This window comes from Haplochromis burtoni, unplaced genomic scaffold (genome assembly GCF_018398535.1).
Source record: "Haplochromis burtoni strain Fernald_Lab_line unplaced genomic scaffold, NCSU_Asbu1 Contig_6, whole genome shotgun sequence".
NCBI classification, from domain to species: domain Eukaryota; kingdom Metazoa; phylum Chordata; class Actinopteri; order Cichliformes; family Cichlidae; genus Haplochromis; species Haplochromis burtoni.
This window is the reverse complement of record NW_024582367.1, coordinates 3,978,700-4,000,974: the sequence shown is the minus strand read 5'-3', so window position 1 is coordinate 4,000,974 and position 22,275 is coordinate 3,978,700. Positions and strand designations below refer to the sequence as shown.

General features: G+C 40.9%; 1 protein-coding gene across 6 annotated transcripts in view; it reads right to left on the bottom strand.

Annotated features, from left to right (window-relative positions):
- tanc2b (tetratricopeptide repeat, ankyrin repeat and coiled-coil containing 2b) overlaps window positions 1–22,275 on the bottom strand; it is a 173,121-nt gene that overhangs the window by 128,881 nt on the left and 21,965 nt on the right. For all 6 annotated transcript variants that reach the window (XM_014335365.2, XM_014335366.2, XM_014335368.2 and 3 more), the window contains one exon: window positions 4,147–4,251. In XM_014335365.2, coding sequence (XP_014190851.1) covers window positions 4,147–4,213 — 67 coding nt within the window. In that variant the 5' untranslated portion in view covers window positions 4,214–4,251. The remainder of the gene's footprint in view (window positions 1–4,146; window positions 4,252–22,275) is intronic.

Genomic DNA, 22,275 nt, shown 5'->3' with positions numbered 1-22,275 from the left:
AACCATATGGCTACCATTTTCAAGTAAATATAAGATAAATATTTTGATGAAAATGTATCCAGTATTTACTCTGATAGCAGAAAGCATGTGCAACTACATTTGCCATGCCACGCTCCAGCCCATCTTCTCAACACTCATTAGTCATGCAACAGCTCCCTGTCCAGACACCCCAACCTTTTAACCCCAGTTCTCATTTTCTAATCAGCCAGTGCCATAAACTGTAATTGCAATGTCAGGCTGTTGACTTTGTTTCAAGTGTAGACTCACTTCTCCACCCCTTCTCGATGGGGGCAAGAAGAGGAAGGCAGTCAAAATCTTACAAAACAAAAATCAAACAAACTCCTCCACATGCCTCCCTTTTGAGTTCATATGCCAGCTAGAAACTCTAAAAGGAACAACGTAAGAGGCAAAGATCACGAGGGGATATTTTCCATCTCGTTCACTTTTTGGCTTTCAAGGCGGGTGCACTTGTACATGAAACAGCCGCTGGCTACAGTAACAGTGGGCCGCTGTGTCACAAAGAAAGCCTTATATACACACAGTGTATGCAGTCTGTTCAGTGTCTTAATGAAAACCCTAGTATCTGATTTCTAAACAGTGCTGCCGCCGTAACTCCGAGACATTTGTCCTTTTTGTTTAAACAGCCTGAATCTCGGGGTGTGAGCTTATGTGTGCTCAAGTGAACATTCGCTTCAGATCTTGAATGGCATCTGATTAACCGCAGAGAGGTTGGACCGAGAAGAATGAGCTGGAAAACTGATTCAACCATTTATGTGATAGTGTCTGAGGACAAAACAGGCAAACACAATGTTGTTTCCCTGACAGATAATGCCCCATTCCCCGAGTGTGTCACGATACAGATTTGTGAAATTCAGCCTCATCGCAATCAGAGCAGCTTATCTGTGTTATTCAATTTAAAAACTGCCATTCATCAGCTTAATAACTTGGGGCTCAAACTATTTCTGAAGTGAAGATCAAGGGACAGTGGGCTCATGTGTTGCCTTCAGATTAACGGGTCTATTCCCCCTTCGGAGCTCTGGCATTCCTGAAGATAGACGCCGCGTTGAAACCGTATCAAACACAGAGGACGAGCATCTTATTTCACAATCTTCCATCTGAAACGAGACTAATTTCAGCAGGAAGCGCATCCACACAATACAAGTTTTAAGCGCTCCCTGTCTGTCGTAGGCAGATAAGGGTGTTACCACCTCTCCTTATGTCCTTGAAAGTTATGTAGCAGCTTAAAACATTTAAATTATGTGTTAAAATAAATTATTCAAGCAGCAGCGGCGTCAGTGCAGACACCTGTATATTAGAGGATGTGCATACATGCTATAAAATGTAGGAAGTTTCAGAGTACAGATGTTGCCGTTGAAGAGACTATACGAAGTGCACTGCACTGCATTGCTGGGAGGAGAAGATTCCCTGCAAAGTGAGAGCAACTGATATCAAAACACTGGAGGGTACTTCAGTGATGCACAGCTGCTTGATCTCCTCTCAACCTAACACATAAACACACGGAAAGCAAAGCAGAGAGGAGGTATGTTTTTCAACTACTTGAACCTTGAAGCCTTGCGGAGAAGAAAACTGATAGCCACTTTGACATCATCCATTAGTTTGTGAAGTCCTGTTTTGAGACCCCAGTTTTGGCATTTTGGTTGTTGTCATCTTGGTTTTCTGAAACCAGATGCAAAAAGTGAGAGGTTGATTTGACAGACTAACTGAAGACACCGTGTTCATAAGTTAGCAACTTATCAAAGAAAGCTTAGACCCACTACATGGCTTATTTTCTTCCTTGTGGGGCCACAATTTGCAAGGCGAACTTCATGTTGTATTCACTGTGACTTGAAACTATTGACTGAAACTATGTACTTATCCGAAGCATCTACTGAGGTCAGAGGTCAAATGAGCCTAATGATAGCTTCAGAAAAACTGGAGGCTTCACTTTTCAGACTACAAAGTCAAATCAGTTTTTCTTTTTATATACAACATATGGAAAGGCTTCCCAATAGGAATCACTGAATCAGCAGGTACAAAAGTCAGAGTAACTGTGCACAATCAATAGTCAAAGCTATCCCAAGCTATGACAGTTAAAATTATTGAGTGTTGCACACAGACTCCTGCACTTGCAACGTTTCAATAGTTGACCTTTAACAGGCAGACAGTGTTTTTAATTTCTCACTTTATTTATGACATGAATTAAAACCACATTTGGTGTTTATACTTTTTACCGTATGTAAACTGTTTACCGTGAGTGTAAGATTACAGCCATTGCTTATATGACACTTCTCTTTGTGTATATATATTTATTTGGCAAATAGTTAATGACAGTGTGTGGGAGTCTGTTTGCAATGCTGGATATGTTTGACCCTTTTATAAGCACTTGTCTTATGAAACAATTAGATGATGTGCTTTTTGAAAAAAAAAAAAAAAAATTCTTTTTTCAAATTTAGAGTCTGGAATCCAAAGAAGTGTTCTCGCCATGGCAACTAATGCAAATGTCTACAGGATAGCAGACAAAATACTCATGACCTTTGAGAATCAAATTTAAGACTTTTTAATGCCTCATAAGACTCCTCAAGACCCAGAGATGCCCTTTGCACGATACAAACACCCCACCATGCATTATACAGCAATGCTGATGCATGACAATAGCAAAATAGAAAAATCACAACTTCCTGCAAATTACGCAAACTGCCAAAAGTGGGTGAGAAGTGGGAGGCTCTGCAGGAAGTGATGCACTTGGCCCAGAAGTAACACTGTGTCAGTTTTACAGCTCTGACAGTACAGCACAGGAAACAATCTTTACACACAAGGGTTTTTATTCGTTGGATGAAGGATAGCACACACCTGTTGTTAAACAACCTCCCCAGCGACAAAACAATGGTGAAACCTACACTTTCAAAAAATCAAACAAAAAATATAAAGGGCAACTCAACTGGTGCCAAGAGAGCCGACTGAGTTCAAGGTTGAAGCAACATATTATGGCTGTGCAAAGCTAAACAACCGAGGCCAGCTCAGAAATCCCCTGTTGTGAATGTATAATAGAAACAAAGCTCTTCAGGGTGCAGCACGGCATGACCAAAAGCACGCTTCAACTGACGGCAGGAGGTTAAGCTATTCGAGGAGCAGAAGAACACTGCTGTGGTTTGTATGAACACTGCTGTGCAAAACTCTTGATCTCTTGAATGTTAGATGCATCAATTGTTATACATTAATCCAATACTATCAGACGGGTAAATTTTCAGTCCAAAACTGGCAAAGGATTCCCAACATAGAGTCATAAACAAGTGGAACAAGGCAGAGTTCAGCAACAGATGGTAAGAACCCCACAAAGCCCTGGGCCTGCTTTCACAAAGACAGTTTAAACTGGTATGAAGGATTAGATCTTGATCTACCGCAAGGCTAACCTAGCCTGACCAAGTGACACCTACACTGACCAATAAATTGACTTCTACAGGACTGAAGTATATTTGCAACCACATGCCCACATTCAAAGTAACACAGCTTTAAGGCTTTTCCATGTTAGCTTCACTTTTCAGACCTTGCTGCTAGCATCCTGTAAGCTGCAACATTAAATCATTAGCCACCTAGCTACTGCTCTAACAGAAAGCAGGACATTTCTTTCTAATCACTTATGACACCTCGGTACCATTTTTCAGTATCTGTGTTTCTCCTCTTATTTTATTCAAACATTTTCTGCTAACCAGAATTTAGAGGATAAAGTGCTTTTTCTAAAGGATTCATTCAGAGATCATGAAGTCTGATCAGTTATTTTATGTAATTAGTAGTCAGAATCCATCTTTGTGAAACTGGCCACAGTTCCGTACGTCAGTCAGGCGTGTCTCTGGGATTACGTGGACGGAAGAAACCAAGAAAGCCTAAATCCACAGAAGAACAGTGGCCAGTTCTGCAGGTTGCTTAGAAGGACCTACATGCTCACTACCTTAAAAACGACAGTATTATTTTTGAAATCTGAAAACATTTGATAGATTTTGATCAGCAATAAGTTCAAAATATGTTTCATCCTCTGAGCTCGCATGTGCTCGCTTCCTAAAAATACACAGACAGAGCTAGCCAACACCTTCTGTGTGTTGACAGGCAGATGCGTCATTGTTTGTGGCTGGCATCACAAGACAGACTCACCACTGCTGCGACTCTTGCGATTTGCCTTCCCCCCCGTCAGCAGCATCTTCAAGCTGTTTCTAAACATGACTGCAGCAGATGCCCTGGACTCGACTACAGAAGAATCTGTTGGAGAAAGAAAAGACAGAAGATAAATATTAATATTTCCAAGGGCACTTCAAGCACCACCAGCTGTATTCCGTAAGATACAACTGATGTTTAGGTTTGCTTAGGAGAATCTTATTTGACAGACAGTCAGAGAGTGACATGTAACAAGTGCTCTATTTGACCAGAATTTAAAAGAGGGGCTAAAAATTCGGAGCATTTGCAACTACGACTAACAGGATCTGACTTTTTTTTTTTAAGGGCTTGAACAGTTAAAAACATTATCATGGCTATCAAAGCAGAACCACAGAGCTACATTCTCAAAGCAGGAGAGAATAAAGAACCTTCAAAAACATTAATGGGGATTAATGAGAGAAGATTGAAGCTGGGGAAATCCCATTCATGTATACCCAATCTTATCTATGTCATCAAGTGCTAGATCAAATGCTTCAAAGCAATTAGGGAAGAATAGAAGGAAGCACCACGGGTTTCACTATACTTCCTAAAAAGCGAAAAAATGCTTTTCATTCATAAACTATGGACAACATAACTATGAGATAAAGCCTGCAGAGTGAGACATGGCTAGAGGGAAGCAACCAAAAAAAAAAAAAAGACGAGCCTTAAGGTTTACAGTATTTTGTAGGACAGGAACATTAATAAAGATCAAGTATATATATATATGGGTACAGTACAGATGGTGGAAATTATGTATTAAAAAGACTGTCCTTCCATAAATAACAGCCTCATAAGCTACATGTGCAAACTTCAAACTTCATTAAGCCTTCATAGAAAGTACGACATGAAAAACTCAAGTTATTTATACATTTGTCTTATAGCTGGTGTTACAGGCCACTTATAAAAGCACTTCTACACCTCTTCACCACCGACCCTTCCAATTTCAAACCAAAAGTTATGGTTCTTTTTACTAATGAACCCTCTATAAACAACAACAAAAATAGGTAAAAATATCTATCAGATGTACCGGTTCCGTTCTGAGAGACAAAGGACCATTAGGGTTGGTCAAGTTAGAGGATTCCTTTGTATTTCAGATGATGAAAGATGAGGACATCTGTATTAAACCATAACATTCATTCATTTTAAAACTACAGCTTGCTCTAGCCAACTAATCCCCCACCCCCTACACCTCCTTCCACCCCCTTCACGGGCTCACGTATCTCTGCTGTGAGTCCTGATAGTAAAAAGCATGGCAGCAGATGTTCTCCATTAGATGGGAGTGACTCAGCAAAGCCCCACAGACAGGCTCCAGCTGAGAAGCTGGCTTTCGACCCAAACAACAACAACAACAAAAAAGAGAAAGAAAGAAAAAAATACCTCAAAGACGAGGACATGGAAAAGCTCTCAAAAAGCCCTCCTTCTCCTTCCCCCAATGCTGCTTAAGCAATGTTTTTCACAATCCCCCAATGACCTTGAGAGGAGGTCTAAATGTTTCCAGAATCATAATACTGCTAACAAATATAAGGAACACTGGGGAAACAACAAAGATTGCAAGGCAACACACAACAGAGTAGTTTAAAAAGTATGAAACGACGACGATGTTGAGTCCCACAGCAAACCCAGATTTCGATTATTTCACTTTGATTTCGTCAAATGTACCAGACTGGCTTTCTGTAGTCTGAAGCCGTATGTCTCAACAAGATTGAAAACTGAATGACGCCGTGGCAGGTGCCAATTTTGAGTTTAGCTCAAGTGCAGAGGGGGAGAAAAAGAAAATAGACTGAAAAAGAAGTTGATCTAAACAACTGGAGGGAGCTGCCAGAATCAGACCATGCCCAACTTCAAATCACTTTAGATGGCTCCAGCTGGGTTTGTTTACTGTTTCAAATACCATAAGTGGTGACTGTCTAATCATTTTTCAGCACTCGGACTTTTTCTATATGTGCGATTATTATTTTTGTCCCTCGGACACCTTCTGAGCGAGTTTGGCTGGGTTTGCTCGCAGATGACTAAATAAATGAGTGTCTTTCTTGCTCATAAGTGGGTACCAAGAGAAGTCCAGATATGAGCTGCAGTGACAGAGGAGCCTGATGTCTGATAAGATTGTGATCGTTACACCTAGCAGGGGGATAGATAAAAAGCTTTAGTCACATCAAAAGCAGCCGTGTTGGTTCAAGGTGACTGAGGAGAGATACGTAATATAAATAGCTACATTTTAGTTTACCTGAATGAATAATCCAGGTTTCTACTATCCACACCGATTTAAATCATCAACAACAAGTAGAACTTGCACATTATTTATCCTATGACACTTTGAAATCTGACTCATTTCCCAGGAAATGCAAATGAGAAGACAGTTTAAATAAACAAACCAGCAACAAGGAGTGATTTTTATCATGCAGAACCATGCAAACTCCCCCTATGGTCATTAGCATAAATCACATGCTCTCAAGAGATGTACAGAGAGCGGTAAGGTGGCCACAAGTCAGATCTATAGGGATGCACGATCATTTCTAGCTTGTGCAGGGTCATCTAAGCAACTCTCTTCAGCAACAATTACTCAAGCGCAGCATAAAATATGAGCGGTGTTTAAACTGGCTCGATGTTTAGCTGTAAATAAGAGCCACATGTTAGAAGTCACAAGCGCGCTCTGACTGAAACAGACTGATCAAAACAAGATGCAAAGACATGGATTCATTTACCCTGTATGTTGCCAAAATGTTGCTGATTTCATATGAAAGTTAAAGCCTGCTTGAATGATGTCATTTGCAAATTAAATTATCCATGATATCATCGAGTCATATCTGCATTCTGCTAAATCTCACATCTGTTATCTCCTACTCTGCGCTCATATATACTGCAGTTGACTGCAATCAGAGAAAAATATACTTGGCCAAACGTGGCTCTCATCAGCAGAAACGTCTGCATCATTTCTAGCCTACTGCTCTTCACAGCTTAAATGCCGACTGTATGACCCCACCATTTGATATAAACAGCATACACAGGTTAGAGATAAGTGTTATATGACTTCAGTAATATTTACATGTATAATTATCACTCAGCGAGAAGGTTAGTTCACATGAACACCTCATTTACGTCAATATCAGCTGCCAACTGAATGAGCTGCCTAGTGTGGAAAAGCAAGACCTCACAGCCACTGGTCAAAACTTGGATCTCTCTTCCCCAAAAAGTACCAAAAGTTTGACCTAAAACTCTCCCCCCCCCCCAATTAGGATAAAAATGGGTAAATAAAGTTGGCAATAGTGAGGAGAACTTTCAGGACTTTCTGCAGATCCTCAAATAAGCATCTTATGCCAGTACCAACATACATAGAGAAATCGAGATATCACCTGCAGTGACAGAGGATCTTGATGTCTGATAAGATTGTGCATCCAATAACACAGCTGACAGCAGTTACCACTCCAGTCGTCTCCCCAGTCAATCACAGTGTCAGTAAATATCTGTATCCTCTGCCCAGGGTGTGATCGAGGCCAACAAAATGTCATTCATGACATTTTTAATATTTTATCTTTTTTTGTATACTTGGATCTGCCACTGCTCATAAAAACAGCCTCTTACTGTTGATAAATGCAAATACATCCGACCTCATTTACCAAGCACTGAAGTGTCTCCCAGTCAGTGTGTGACAAGTTCCTCGGAATAAATAATAAGCCATAAAATGAATGATTCAAGGAAAGGCCTCCTTTTTATTTTTGCCCAGATGATGCATTTGCTCACTTCTCATGAGCTTGGTATTACCACCTGATGTGGTTATATGGATAACTGACTAACTGCAAGTTAGCAGATGCTACAGGCAAATAACATGTAACATGTCTAACACCATTTGTAATAATTATACAGCGCTGTGAAGTTTTTGCCCCCTTCCTGATTTCTTTCTCACTTTTTTGCATATTTGTTACATTTACATGTTTCAAATCAAAGAAATTAGAGTAAATACAAAATACTGTTTTTAATAATGATTTTAATTATTAAGGAAAAAAAGCCAAACCTACTTGATCTTATGTGAAAAATTAAAGTAAACATAATAACTAGTTGTGCCACCCTTGGGAACAAGATGGAAGAATTTTGGTCGACTATCTTTTGCAGAATTGTTTGAATGAGCCACATTAGAGGACTGTCAAGCCCGATTAGCCCATTTAAGGTCACGCTAAAGCATCTAAATCTGAGTAAAGTCCACACTTTGACTAGGTCAATCCAAAACCTTTGTTTTGTTTGTTGCTTTACTTTAGCCATTCAGAGGTGGGCTTGCTGTTGTGTTTCCTATCATAACTCAAGCGAGGTTGAGCTTCAAGGTAGGACATTTCCCTTTAAGATTTACAGAGCAGAATTCATGGTTTCAGTAATTACAGCGAGTCGTCCAGGACTTTTCAGTCTACAGAATATTTAATAATAGTATAATAGTCTTGTGAATCACCAAGTTATTTGTTTTGGTAAACGTGAGATGAGCCTTTGTGATTTTTTTTAGGTGAGCAGTGGTTTTCACTTTGAAGCACTTTCATGGATACAATTATTTCCCAGTCTATTTCTTACTGAATCACAAACACTTACATTAACGGAGGTAAATGAAACTTGCGGTTCTTTAAATGATGTTCTGGGTTCTTTTGTGACCTCCTGGATGAGTCGTTCATTTTGGTAGGTTGGTCATTCTTGGGAACATTCACGACTGTTTCCGTTTTTCCTCATTTGTGGATAATGACTCTCATCATGGTTTGCTGGAGTCCCAAAAGCTTTATAGCCCTTTGTAGTCTCAGTGACTTTGTTTCTCATCTACTCTTGAGTTTCCTTAGATTGTACCATGATGTGTTACTTTTGAGATCTTTTAGTCTGCTTCGATTCATCAGACATGTTCCATTTATGTGATTCCTGGATTCAACAGGTCTGGCAGTGCTCCTGCCAGAGTGTGGCTAATTAAATTGAACTGCCTGTTTATACACAGTTAATTCATCATTTATCATGTAACAACGGGTGCAATGATGTTTTCCACATACAAACAGCTCTGGAATTTCTATTAATTTCACATATTTTATCAGTTAATAATGGACTCTGTGGGTCTAACAGTCAATGCTGATACAAACCTCTTTGCCTTCTTTTAGCAGTTTGCCCCTTCTTCTAAGAATCTCATGATGCCATATTATTTTTCTCCCAACTTTATTCATCTCACCTCTGCAAGCTCCATGACTGTTAAACTACTGAATGACTACATAACTTACAGCTTTCCTCAGCTGTGGGAAAGAACTTGTTAAAAGTCACCTTAATCACAGCAATCACTGCAGCTGCTTTATAATGCAGTGACACAAGTGATCCTTACACCTACCAGAGGGATAGATGAAAAGCATTAGTCACGTCAAAAGCAGCACTGTTGGTTCAAGGTGACTGAGCAGTGACACATACCACCGATAGCTACATCTTAGTGTGGGCTGACTGGAATAATCCAGATTTTTACAGTCCAGTCTTGCTTAATAAAAGCTCTTTTCACACTGTTAATTACCATCAACAAAGAGATGTATATATTTCTCCTAGATACTTTGAGATCTGACTCATTCACTAGGAGATGTCGTCGAGAAGACACCGTTTGCTAGTCTAAATAGACCATACAGCACTGAGGAGTGTGTGTTTTTCTTTGTCATGTAGAACCATGCAAGCCCTTCCCTCAGAACAGAAACCACTCATTGGTATGAATCACATGCTCCCGCATGACAAGATGTAGACAGTGATAAGAGAGTGTAAGGTGGCAGCAGGTCAGATCTATTGGCATGCACCCATATCTCTACAGATAAGAGGGCCTGCACAGGGGCCTCAATGCTAGTATTCATGCAACTCACCACTACTTCACCTCAGCATAAAATATGAGCAGGGAACAGCTTATTATGTCTGGTTCAGCTAGCTTACAGGCCAGAAGGCATTCTGTGATTATAATGCTAAATCAGAATCTCAAAAAGCCATGACTCAGTAAGTATACTGGAGCTTTATGTCAGCTGCTCACAATGCAGCAGGGATGAAATACAGAGGGCTTTACAGTCTAGCCTTGAAATGTGTTTCCATATGTATAACTGGGAGGTAACCAGGCAAAACTATAGCACTCTACAAACTGCCAAAGGAGAAAATAGGGAGAGATATTGCTGTCTAGAGGAGGCAATCAATGTTTGGAATCTTAGAAGACAGCATACTGAGTAGGCAACCGAGCACGCACACACACACACACGCGCACACACACGCGGGTTGCCAAACAGAGACGAGCGCACACGGACAAAAATGTACCCATATACACAGCTGAAGCAACGTTTCATCTGAGGGTGTAAGCATACACATCTCTCATTCCCACTCTCTCTGACCCTGTGTACCGGCCTTTGTGAAGGGAAGCCAAGAAGCAGCATGCTTTCACAGATAATGTGCGTAAGCGGATGCAGCCCATCTCAGGATCCTCCACAGCTCAGGCGTAATGCTCCTCCTGTGCGTTAACAACCACTTAAAGGCACATTCACCGTGCCTGCACAATGAGCCACTTTCATCTGCTCCGGTCACCACGAGCAGCACACTTGTTTGTTCTGATTAAATATAAAATACAGGCACGGAGGAGTCCATTTGGAAGCATGAATATCAAAGGCTGGATTGGGCCTCTACAGAGCAGGTCTCTAATGTGCCTTTTGAGCCAGGCAGGTAAAGTGGGCCTAATTATTTAAATATGTAGGTTTATCTATAAGCCTAGCTTGAGGAATTACTTAGTCATGGCATAATCTTGAGAAACCAGAGTTATTATTATTAGAGGATTAACTTGGGCCCCTCATAAAGCAACTTTCCTGTGGAATGGATTACATTTTTAATCACCAATGTCATCTAAATTTTTTAAACATAAAAGAAATCCTACTAGCAGCAGGTGCAGACGTTCCTCTGAGCCTGAGAACCGCCGTGACTCTCCATTAATTACAAAGCCTATTTACAATCAATAAAGTATCCTTTAATGGGCCCGGTGATGGCAAAGGCCAGCATTGCAGGGCGTCCAATAGGATTTATCTCTTGTTACCTTGGCCTTCAAATTAAAACTCATTGAAGAGGAAGCAACACAGACACAATCGTAGAATTGGTGAGGACACTTGTTTCCTGGGGGAGAGCTCTTACTGTGATTACCTGTAACACAGACGTTACATCAGACACAGAGCAGAGGGAGGATTTCAACTGAAATGGATCGAAACTGTGTCGTTTAAAAAAGAAAAAAAAAAAAGCACAGGCTTTTGGTGCTACCCAATCGGACTAAATCTTTCAGATATGTGAACGAGCAGAAAATTTTAGGGTAAAATCCAATTTTCTTCTTAAACGTATAATAAGACTTGTCCTAAATATAGGTAATTAGGAGTCATCCGTGAAAGAAATACGACTCAATTTTGCTCTGCCAAGAGGAGAAAATATTTTAGTGGACAAAGCACAGTGAAGAAAACAGTATGAGAATGACAAAGGGCGACCTCTCCGAGGACCTCAGCTTCAAGCAATTATAGTACAATCCGGAGTTCTGACTGGGAAACACAAATGTCAGACCTTAATCAAACAAAGACAGGCTTCAGAGAAAACATGCATTCAGAATATTTATCCTATGAAAGCTGTACAATCGAAGCAGAGTCACCCACAATCGACTGGGTTCTTCCGCTTTATCTTTTGCTCTCAAGGTCCACGGAGAAGAAGTAAGGTGAAGATGGTGGCACCCAGCAGATGGACTTGTTCATTAAAACAGGAGAGAAAACATTCACACACACAAAAAGGAATGAAGCTACTCAGGCTGAAAGCTCGTTTAGTCAGAGCCTCCTCCCTTATCTCGCCAACAGTAGACGCCCTGCAGCACCAGACAGGGATAAATCATCCTCCCATCTCCAGTTTGAGGATGGCCAGGGGAGCAGAGATTCATAAATCACGCTGATATCAATAAGGGGAAGTGTCAGAGCCCGGCACACAAGGTGAGAGTTCCACAAGGCAATGCAGAAACCACTTAAGGTTGCTGGTAACAAAGTTTCACTCCTGCCCAGCGATAGATTATTTATTAATCTAGATTAATGCCCTCGCACTCAATGCTTTAGGGGAAGGTGGTGATATCTGTATCAAAATGCACCACACAAGCTTTGATCAGTCACGGATGAGACGGTTATGAAGCCTGTTGTGGACAATGTGAAGTCTGAAAGCTTCTCATCTAACAGCGTCAGAAGTGTATCAAGTTGAAAGCCATTTACTCTTACAAGTGAACAATCATCTCAAAAGTAAAACCATTTAAACTACCGGATACTTCACAAAATGACAAATTTAGTGTAATCGTCAAGTGGCAATCTTCAGCACCAATGAATAAGCTGAGGCTGCCTCCAATAGCGAGTCAATCCCCATAGATGCTTATGTTAAAACCCTCTCTGCTAAAAAAAAGCCTGGTCATTCCCCCCTTTGTGACAACTGTACAGGTGAACTTGGTGCCCACGATAAGTCATTAAGCTTCCCAGCTACTGTTGCAAAATAGTTACAAGGTTCCAGTTGAAACTGGATTAAAAAGAAAAAAAAAAGTTGAAGAGCCTCCTTTGTGAATGAAATATAAAACTTTTAAAAGACCCTTAAAGCTTTTTATAAGAGAACTAAACTGAGTGCTTTTTGAAGGCTTTAAGACTTACAGATACTCAGTGATCTACTCTCTCCACTAGCAAATTACATGACTGTACTCTGGCTTGTGGCTTCAACCCGTTATACAAGTGGAGCAACAATATTTGGCTCCAATTTCAGCTCATTTGAATGGAGATATTTGCATATTAGAGACACTCTCTTCTCAAGCTGTGGGTCCCAGCAAGTCCACCCCTCTGCCCCCGATCCATCCATCAGCATGCAAGTATGCAACAGAAAAAGCCCTGAATGTTTAGAATATGGATCACTGTGTGAATGTGTGAATGTGGCTTGTAGCGTGAAGTGCTTTGAGTAGTCATGTGCAGTCCATTTTACCATTTACACAGCCCACATATAGCCATGTGAGTTATCATGTGCTTTGGTTGTGTCATGTCCCGCCGGGGAAACAGAAGTCCTCACGCAGGCCAACTGTCACACAGTTTCGTTACCAAACCTATGCTCATTTGAAACCAGCTAAAGCCTCTTTTGCTCTCTTGTTCAAATCCATTCAAAAGGAAGTGACTGAAATAGCTTGTCAACCTTTATCAGAGTCAAAGAGAGCCACATGAAGGAGAACATAATCCAATGCTTTTTATTTTCCCGTTTGTTTTAGAAGGTGTTTGGGCAAGATCAAATAATGGGATGAAATACTGTTAGCTCTGTAGGCAGGTGTGGAAAATTCCCCTAGCAATGCCGAGGACAGAAATAAATCACAGACCCTATTTATTCTCTCGGAGCTGCAGTTTTTTAAAGTTCACTTGCATGCCTTCTTTGTAATCTCCTTAACAGGTGGACAGTGCAGAAGTAGGTATTTGTCAGTGATAAATGAAAAAGCATTTTTCTCGGCAGACATCAAAGTGACAGCAGCAGAGCTCTGATTTTAAAAGGTTGTGAAGGCGCTACTTAATGCTACCTCGCTTCTCTGTGGTCGCTCCTGTGAACGATAACAGAAAACTGAGTGGCTGAGCAGCAGTGTGACCAGACCTTTGCAGAGGAGGTAGAAAGGAAGCGATGATGGAGGAGGAATGAGCTTCGTGGGATTTTCCTAATTGTGATGCTAAGGGTAATGGGACTACTCTGATGTAAAGACTTAGGCAAGCTAATAAGGTTAAATACATAAGCGTGCATTCTTAAATCTTTACCATTTCCGCTGCAAATGACACTAGATGATGCTAAAAGGTCAAAGACGGAGTTAAATATGGTATTTGCCTGGAGAGACAGATTAATGGTGGTTAAATGAGACAGTTCAATTAATCCCACTGACTGCAGCTTCCAGTCCTCCCGCCTCTTCTCTTCTTCATCCTGTCTCTTCATTCAGAAACCTCACTGCTACACCTGCTGGCCATTTCGGAGTGCTGCCACTGCAACACATGCATTGAAATGACTGAGCATGGGTGATAGGAGATGTATTAATGAAATGAAACATCTAAACCTAATCTAAATAATAGGCTTTCATCTTTGTTCCTGACATATGACACTGATGTGTCAATCATCTATCTTGTAGAATGCACAGGAAATTTTGGTTTTGCATAAATCCATTTGTATGCCCGTGGCTCCTTAATCATGCTCAAACAAACACACCGGAGCTTCGGGAAGAATGTTTCGATGTTTGACAGGCAGCTTAAAGGAGCAAATAGAGTCGTGACATGTGGACAGAAGGTCATTCTGCAGACAGCCGCTAAAGGCAGGTAATCAACATTGGCAGAAGTGCACATTTGCATTAAGATGGAAGCGTTTAAAACTCAGTCGGTGTCTCTGCTCTGTGCAGGCGCTCAAATTAAATTGTAAGAATTAAATCGGCTGAGTGCTGTACCGTCCCCGGTTCGCATTCATTCCTCATCTCCCTGTTAATCACGGCTTGGATTTACATCAGGCTAAGATCTTCTTGGTGCTCCAAGTGACATTTGAAAGATGGAGCCATTGATGTAATTACACTCCATGCAGCAACAGCACAACAGATTAAGTAAATGTTGATTTTTGTGAAGGCAGTTATATAAAACTGACTGTATTGTGTATAAAAAGCATTCATCCCTGACATTTCATGTTTTTCAAAACAAAAATCACAGTAAAGGCTTCATTTTACACCGATTAACAGCTGCAAGTTTCACTGTGCCAACTGGTTTGTACTAATAATTAAGTAGACTGAGCTTGTTTGATATTATGACTAAAATACACACAAAAAAGTGCACTTACTAAAAAAGGCCCTTAAGGTAGTTTCTGTTTTATAACCTATGCCAAGGTCCTTCCATTAAATATATTCCCAGTGACACAGTGTTGTAAAAGAAAACAAAACCTTACCAAAGAAGTGTGAATACTGTTTTAAAGGCCTTTTAAATGAAAGCACAAAATGGCTAGGATAACTTCTAATAACATTCCCACACATCGTGTCCTGGCTCAGCTGTCACATGGTTCCAGTGCCAGCCCGAAGCTGGTTTCACACAGAATTAAGTAACCCTGCTTCTCTCTGCGCTGTCAGCTCCTTCTGCCTGACATGAGCAGGCTTCAAATGATACCCAAATGTGTTGATTTGGCCACTTCAAGGGAAGCGCTAAACAACCGAGTACGACTCCTATTTCAAGTTGATGTGTGCATCCAAATTAAATTCATTTTCCTAAAAAGCTTGACAACATGTCACTTAGCCGGAGGCCTTGTAGTAACTTTGTATCACTGCGTACCAGAGCCAGATAGTGTTGGACTTCCTTGCCTTAGGCTGTTGTGTATGAAGTGCGGCTTACTGGTTGATGGGCTTAGCATGGTTCCTAAGTGGAGTAAAGGCACGAGGGGGCTTACTGGCTTCCTTCATGAATCCACAGAGTTACAAAGGTCTTCATCTGAAAAAAACTTTGGTCTTATCCAATAAAGCTGCTGTGTTTCTTCTCTGTTCACTTCAAAGTGAACCCTTGGACACACACAGAGATGACTGGGGCTGAAATGCACTGCCGACAACACATTAAAGCTTCGACCGTATATTTTAAGCAGTCTCATATATCTCTCTATATCTATATCTCTATATATACACACATCTTTATTAGGGGTGCAACGATATTCATATCGGTATTGAACCGTTCGATACAGTGCTTTCGGTTCGGTACGCATATGTATCGAACAATACAAAATTTTTAATTTATTTTATCAACTTTTCTTCTGACGATGCTGTCTGTGTTGAGAGCTCAGTGGATCTGCGTTCGACTACTCCGCCTAGGCTGCACTGTCGAGCGCAGATCCACTGAGCGCAGCACAAGCTAGCAAGACAGAAGTTAAGCTCGTTGCAACATGGCAAATTGAACCTCCCCCACCCTCATTCAGACCTCGCCTTTGGAACTATTTTGGTCTTCACGTGACGTATGACCCTGAAGGTAAGCGCGTCATGGACAAAAGTAAAACAGTATGTTGAATGTGCCATGCAATGCTCAATTACATGGGTGGGAATTACTGCGTTAGCGCAGTTTGCTCGTTAACGCTGTCCAGCCCCACGCACGGGGCGATCCGCGGTAACTCGTTAACGGAGATTTGCCGTGTTGTGACGTTAACGTCATTTCAGATTAACGCTGACAGCACTAGTGGGAACACAACGAATATGACTGCACATTTACTCCGACATCATCCTAGTGCAAAGACAAGTGGAAGCAGACAAAAACAACAAGCACGCATGCTACAAACTGTACCGGAGTCATTTAGACAGCCGTTAGCACATGAGTCTCCTTATGGGGACCTGATATGTTTAATATGCTGCTGAGAGTATACCCCAGAAGAAGCCTATAGTATAGAAAGAGCCATTTCTCTGTAATAAACTCTCTTTTCCAAAGATGAGCGATTTCTCGATCAGATAGATTTATTATTTTATCCCTTTGTTGTTTCAGCAACATTAAATTTAAAAACTGTACTTTTGAGTTAAAATATAAATTTATAATTTTAATAAATGTCAAATTAAAAAAGCATGAACATTTTTTTGTATCGAAAAAATATCGAACCGTGACACCAAAGTATCGAACCGAACCGTGAATTTTGTGTATCGTTGCACCCCTAATCTTTATATATACATATCTCTATATCTACATCTATCCATCCATCCATCCATCCATCCATCTATCTCTGCTGTGGAAGACTGAGAGGACACAGAGAAATGTCATCAGTTCTAGTGTTAAGGCACGTTCATGTCAAGACTCCACACTCACATCCATCTTTTATATACAATCAATGACTCTGCTCCACTTGATGCAATTAGCCAATTACAGTCAACCATGAAATGAAAGTAAAATTAAGTAAAAATTCAGAACTTCAACAAAGGCAAACATTAAGACAAAAGTTCCAAATTAATTTCATCCCTACTTTAAAAAACACAAGAAAGAAGTACTGAATATTACCCCACTACATCTGCCATGCTACATGAGGCACCGGATATTAACTATGGGGTATGAAACACTCCAATATGTGCATAATTTCTTGGGGATGCAGTGCTGATTCATTTACACCATGACACAAAAACCTCCACTGAGTGCTGTATAAGATGACAGAGACCAAAATTAGTCATCTCTGATTGTCAGTTAGCTGAAGGTGAAGAGAAACCTGACAACGAAGGTAAAATTAAGTGTCCATCTTTATTTTTGGCATCCGCAGATAGTGCCTGTGACGTCAGGAAAACCCACAGACAGTCCATGTGTGGTATTCAACATGTCCCAGGGGTATAGGGAGAATGTTATCAGAGCTTCAGGACAAGGGTATGGTTTCAAAACCACAGGACAAGAACAGAACCGATCAATAAGGAAAGGCCATTTAACACAACAGAAGGAGAGAGACAGAGAGAGTCGTTTAGGTGTGTCAAAGGGGTACTCACGATGACATTTGGTGCTGGCAAAATTACTTTCTCCCATTTACTGAGCTTATCCACTCATAAATAAGGCAGAAAAACAGATCCAATTGTCAAAAGTGATTGTTGACAACAGCCTCTGTTTTGTTCACGTCTGGGGAAATAAGTCTGCAAATTACACTGGCGTGGATATAAACGGGGCTCCACTGAAGCAGAGACTGAGCTCGGAGAGGAATACTTTTCCTGATGAATTATGCATTGTTCCACTTTTGTATCATCATGTATGCCACCACCACGTTCATGTTCACTCTGTGAAGAACTTTTTGTCCACTGCGAATTAGCAGCACCTCTCTCTAATCACCTTTCATGTCATCCACAGACAGTTTCTACAGGAGATGCAGTCAACCTGCGAACGACTGTGATTAAACAGCCAGTGTCAGATTGCAGGGACATTGTCTCCTTTTTATGTAATCAGCAACAAAATATGTAGCTTTATCACCAACTTACAATTTAAGTTAACTTAATCCTTTTTATCCTCCAGATTGTTAAGTCCTGAGCCATCTATATACCACCACAAAAAAAAGGCATTAGTGGGCTTCACAAGGGTAATGGTGCCTTCAAGGTTGCCATTTGTAACTATAAATCTAGCTTTGAGCAGAGAGTACAAAAGGACAGAAGGAAGTGTGGGAGGGAGAGAAAACATCTTAAATTACTTGCTCTTCCAGTTCATCCCACGACCAGATCTCTGTCACGGGTTGGACTGACGTTTGATTGAAAGTGCAGACACGCCAAACCAAGACCCAATTAGCACGTTGGCTAGCCCCTGACCCCTGATGGCAATCTGATGACTACCAATAAATGTCTGTTAGATCCCGGCCGCCATCACCGTGTGTCAATCACGTCTGGTGCCTCGGGAAGACGGAGCTGTGGTTTACTCCCACACTCGCACAGAAAAACGATCCAGGCTTCAAAGAAAATTGGACATATTTTATTTATGAACACTTTCATACACGTTGGCAGTCACGCATGTTATTTTCACTTCAGCAGCAATGCATTAAGGAGCTTTAATTGAAAGACACTTATACAGCAAGTGATTTCATTAAATGACTGATTGTTTTCTTGTGGCGTCACAATTATTTGTCTTTAGTCATTAAGACTGTTGGGTTGATGAGGATGTGCTGTGGAAATTAATGAGCTTTCACGCACAAGAAAAAGCATTTTTCACTCTGTTTAATTGAAAATGAGGCACTGTATTATTAATGCAAATACAGCATTGTCCCTGGATGAGGTCTGCTGAACAGCCATCAGCGGTCAATAACGTATGAATGTCTCTGAATGTGGACATGTGATTCCCTACAAGCTGAGGGTGCAGAAATCTCATGTAGATGGAACCATGTAGCATCGCCTCCAATCCGTCCTCTCTGCTCAAAGTCACAAATCTTTCACCACGCCTTAGCATTCCACATTAGCACACTGATGTAGGCCTTGCCAACCTCAGCAAAAGAAAAAGGTTCATCTGGAGACACACTGCACCAGCCTTACACAAACTGTCCATACTGGGTCCAGTTCTAGGTTTTTGGGGACCTTATGGACATTTTTCAGGGACTCCCTCATAATCCTTAAATCAATTAAACATACTTAATATAATTTGTTGTGCATCACAGTTTCTATTGACTAAGCATAAATGGTCTCCACCTGTAATCATGTACTGTTTTAAATATTAGAGCACAATTTTTATAACTATTTTTTTAAAGCATCCCTTGCCATTGGGTTGCAGACACCTTTAGGTTCCCTGGCCCCTCTTTGAGTACCATGTGTTTAAAAAGTGCAATCGTGGGGCACCAAGCTCACTTGGTTGAGCAGGTAATCCATATGCCAATAGGCTGCAGGGGCCTGAGTTTGATTCTGCTACAGACCATTTCCTGCGCGCTCTCCTCATTCTCCTGTCTGCTTCCAGCTGTCCAACAAAGGCTTTTAAAAAATGCCCCAAAAATTTATTAAAAAAAAAAAAAAAAAAGTCCATCGCAACAGCCAGGTGGGATTCTGTGGTCGGGGGGGGGGGATAAAATAACACATTTAATACATAATTTTTTTCCCTGTTGCTATTCCAGTGTGAGAATCTCTAATGCATTTGCAGTCATTTATTGTCCCGTGCGTTTTTTCTCGTGTGCTCTCCATCCCCTATGGCTGTCATCATATGTGAGGGGAGGAAGGCTGGAAGGTCCTCGAGGAGCATTGCTGACCCCCTAACCCTTCCAGTGTAGTCAACTAAAGGGAACTAGGGCCACTAATGACCCTGCTGGACCAAAGTCAAGTGCCTCAGAAGAAGACAAGCACCTTTCATTGCTGTGTGGGCTGTTGAAGCACCTTGTATAACCTAAGGTTAAAAGGTGATACAAAAGAGCACACTTAGCAGTCAAGCTTATGTAGTAGCCAGTGGAGCTGCTACCGAGGAAATAAAACTGCCTGCATGTTTACCTAAACCAATCCCAACCCTTAAATTAATTTCAGATCACAAACTGGTGAAGACGTAGAAAAATGTCCCTTTGCATAAATCACAATGATATCCATCACATTTATCTCCTCAAGATCAGAATAAAAACAGGGTTTGTTCCTGGCTGAAATAAGCATCACTACAAATATAATCTTAGCATAATTACTCCTTGTATAGTAAAGGAAATTATTAAGAATTGCCACTGTATAAATAAAACAAAATTAAATAGTCTGTGTTATGCTATGTATGACCTTTTATGAACAAAAAAAACTTTATTATGCTTGAGTAAATAATACTCCCCATTTGCATCATTTTACTACAGCGGTAGTGATTTTGCTTGGTGTTGCAGGAATGTGAAAGCGTAATCTTAGCTCCGTTCATCAAAATAAATCACAAGCTGTTTTACAGCCTCACAAGGAAGTTTAGTTTCTGAATTTTACAAAGGAAGACTGCCAGAAAGAGAATAGCCTCAACAACGGACACTTGTTCCACAAAGTAACTGCCACATATATGGAAGTTGTGTTGGTGGATAACATAAGAAGTCCCGTGTTTCACCGAGAAGATAAGCGTTGGCTATGTGAAGATCACAGAAGTTTGGAAATCTCTTACGACCGGATGTTTTTCTCTCCTACACCGGGGAATCTTTTTCTTTCCAAAAATGCTTTGCTTTACTTATCAAATCCTACCAAACTCCCCACTGAAAGACACTGAGAATGAAAGTGTAATACATTTAAAAAAGGTCAATCTACACCTTGCAACCCCGTCCAAGAGGGACCACACACACTCTGTGCATCTACAAGATAATTTGCTCTCCTACAAAGCACAGTTGCCGCCAACTCTTTTTGTTGTTTAACAGTTAGATTCTGGGGGAGGGGCAGCAGCTGTTAGCTGAGCCCAGCTGTCAAAGATGGCTGGCATAGATGAGAGGGGAGGAGCGGATTTGAGCAAACCTGTGCATGAATGGTCCCAAAGGAAACTCACTTTAAAAGAGTTCCCCCAACAGCCCAGATGATAACTGGATGTCTCTGTTTACCTCTGCGTCTAAGGCATATTGACAATCCCATGCACTCATTACATCCGCTAAATACTGTGATGAAGATAAACCATGATTGACTTGGCAATGATGATGAGGTTTCGCATGAAATGTCTACATAGTCTGCATATTCTTAAAACTTTGGTCCGACTACACACCTCACCAGCATCATTTACAAGAAAAAGTCCAGATGCTCCCGTGGTCTCGTTGCACTACGTCCAAACACAATACAATAAACTACACAGGGCAAATTGAGGTGGACTTGGGCCACTGACTGAAAAGATTATGATTTACAGGGTAGGAGTTTATGACCCCCCCCCCTTCCTCATAATTATTATGCATGAACTGAAATGAGGAAAAAAATGTTAAGGAAACTGTGGTACAGCTCAGTCTAGACTACAATGCACATTTGCTTTCATGCTGTTCACGCCATGTTATTTCTCAAACCGTACATTAGCACAAATTGAATTCTCCGTCCTTCATTTCCTGTGTTGGAGCCTGGCTAGTTCACTGTGGTCACTGTTGAGACCACTGGAAGCCGGGCAGCATTATGATGCTTAATGACACGGCTTTAAGCGGACTACGTCAGCTGTTAAAATGAAGGCTTTTAGCAACTCTAACCTGGATTTTCTCTTTGCCACTGCTACCATGGAAGATAATAATTTCAAAGTAAGACTCAGTACTGCACATTCTTTCATAACAAAAAATATTTTTTCTAATGAGAAATATAACCAACGATAATTCGTTTACCCGTTACCATGATAGCACCATCATCTGTCCATCATAGCTTCTGTTATTTGGACTCTGGATGACAAAAATGTCAATATATGTATGCTTGGTCTTGCAAAAATATATGTATGCTCTACTGAAAACCCCAAAACAGAAATCCTCACAGGACATAAGAATAAAAAGCCCTTTCATGTACAACTTTCAATATGCCCCCACCCCCCGAATGAATCATTGCTCAAAGCCAATGCAGCTCCCTCCCACCTCAAACCACCGAATCCAGAGTTAATCAATGTGTCCAGCTTGAAAGTCATTGGCCTAAAATGCTTCAATGAGCTGCATGGCAATTACAGTACATTGTAGCTAACAGCATCCAAGTCAGCAGAC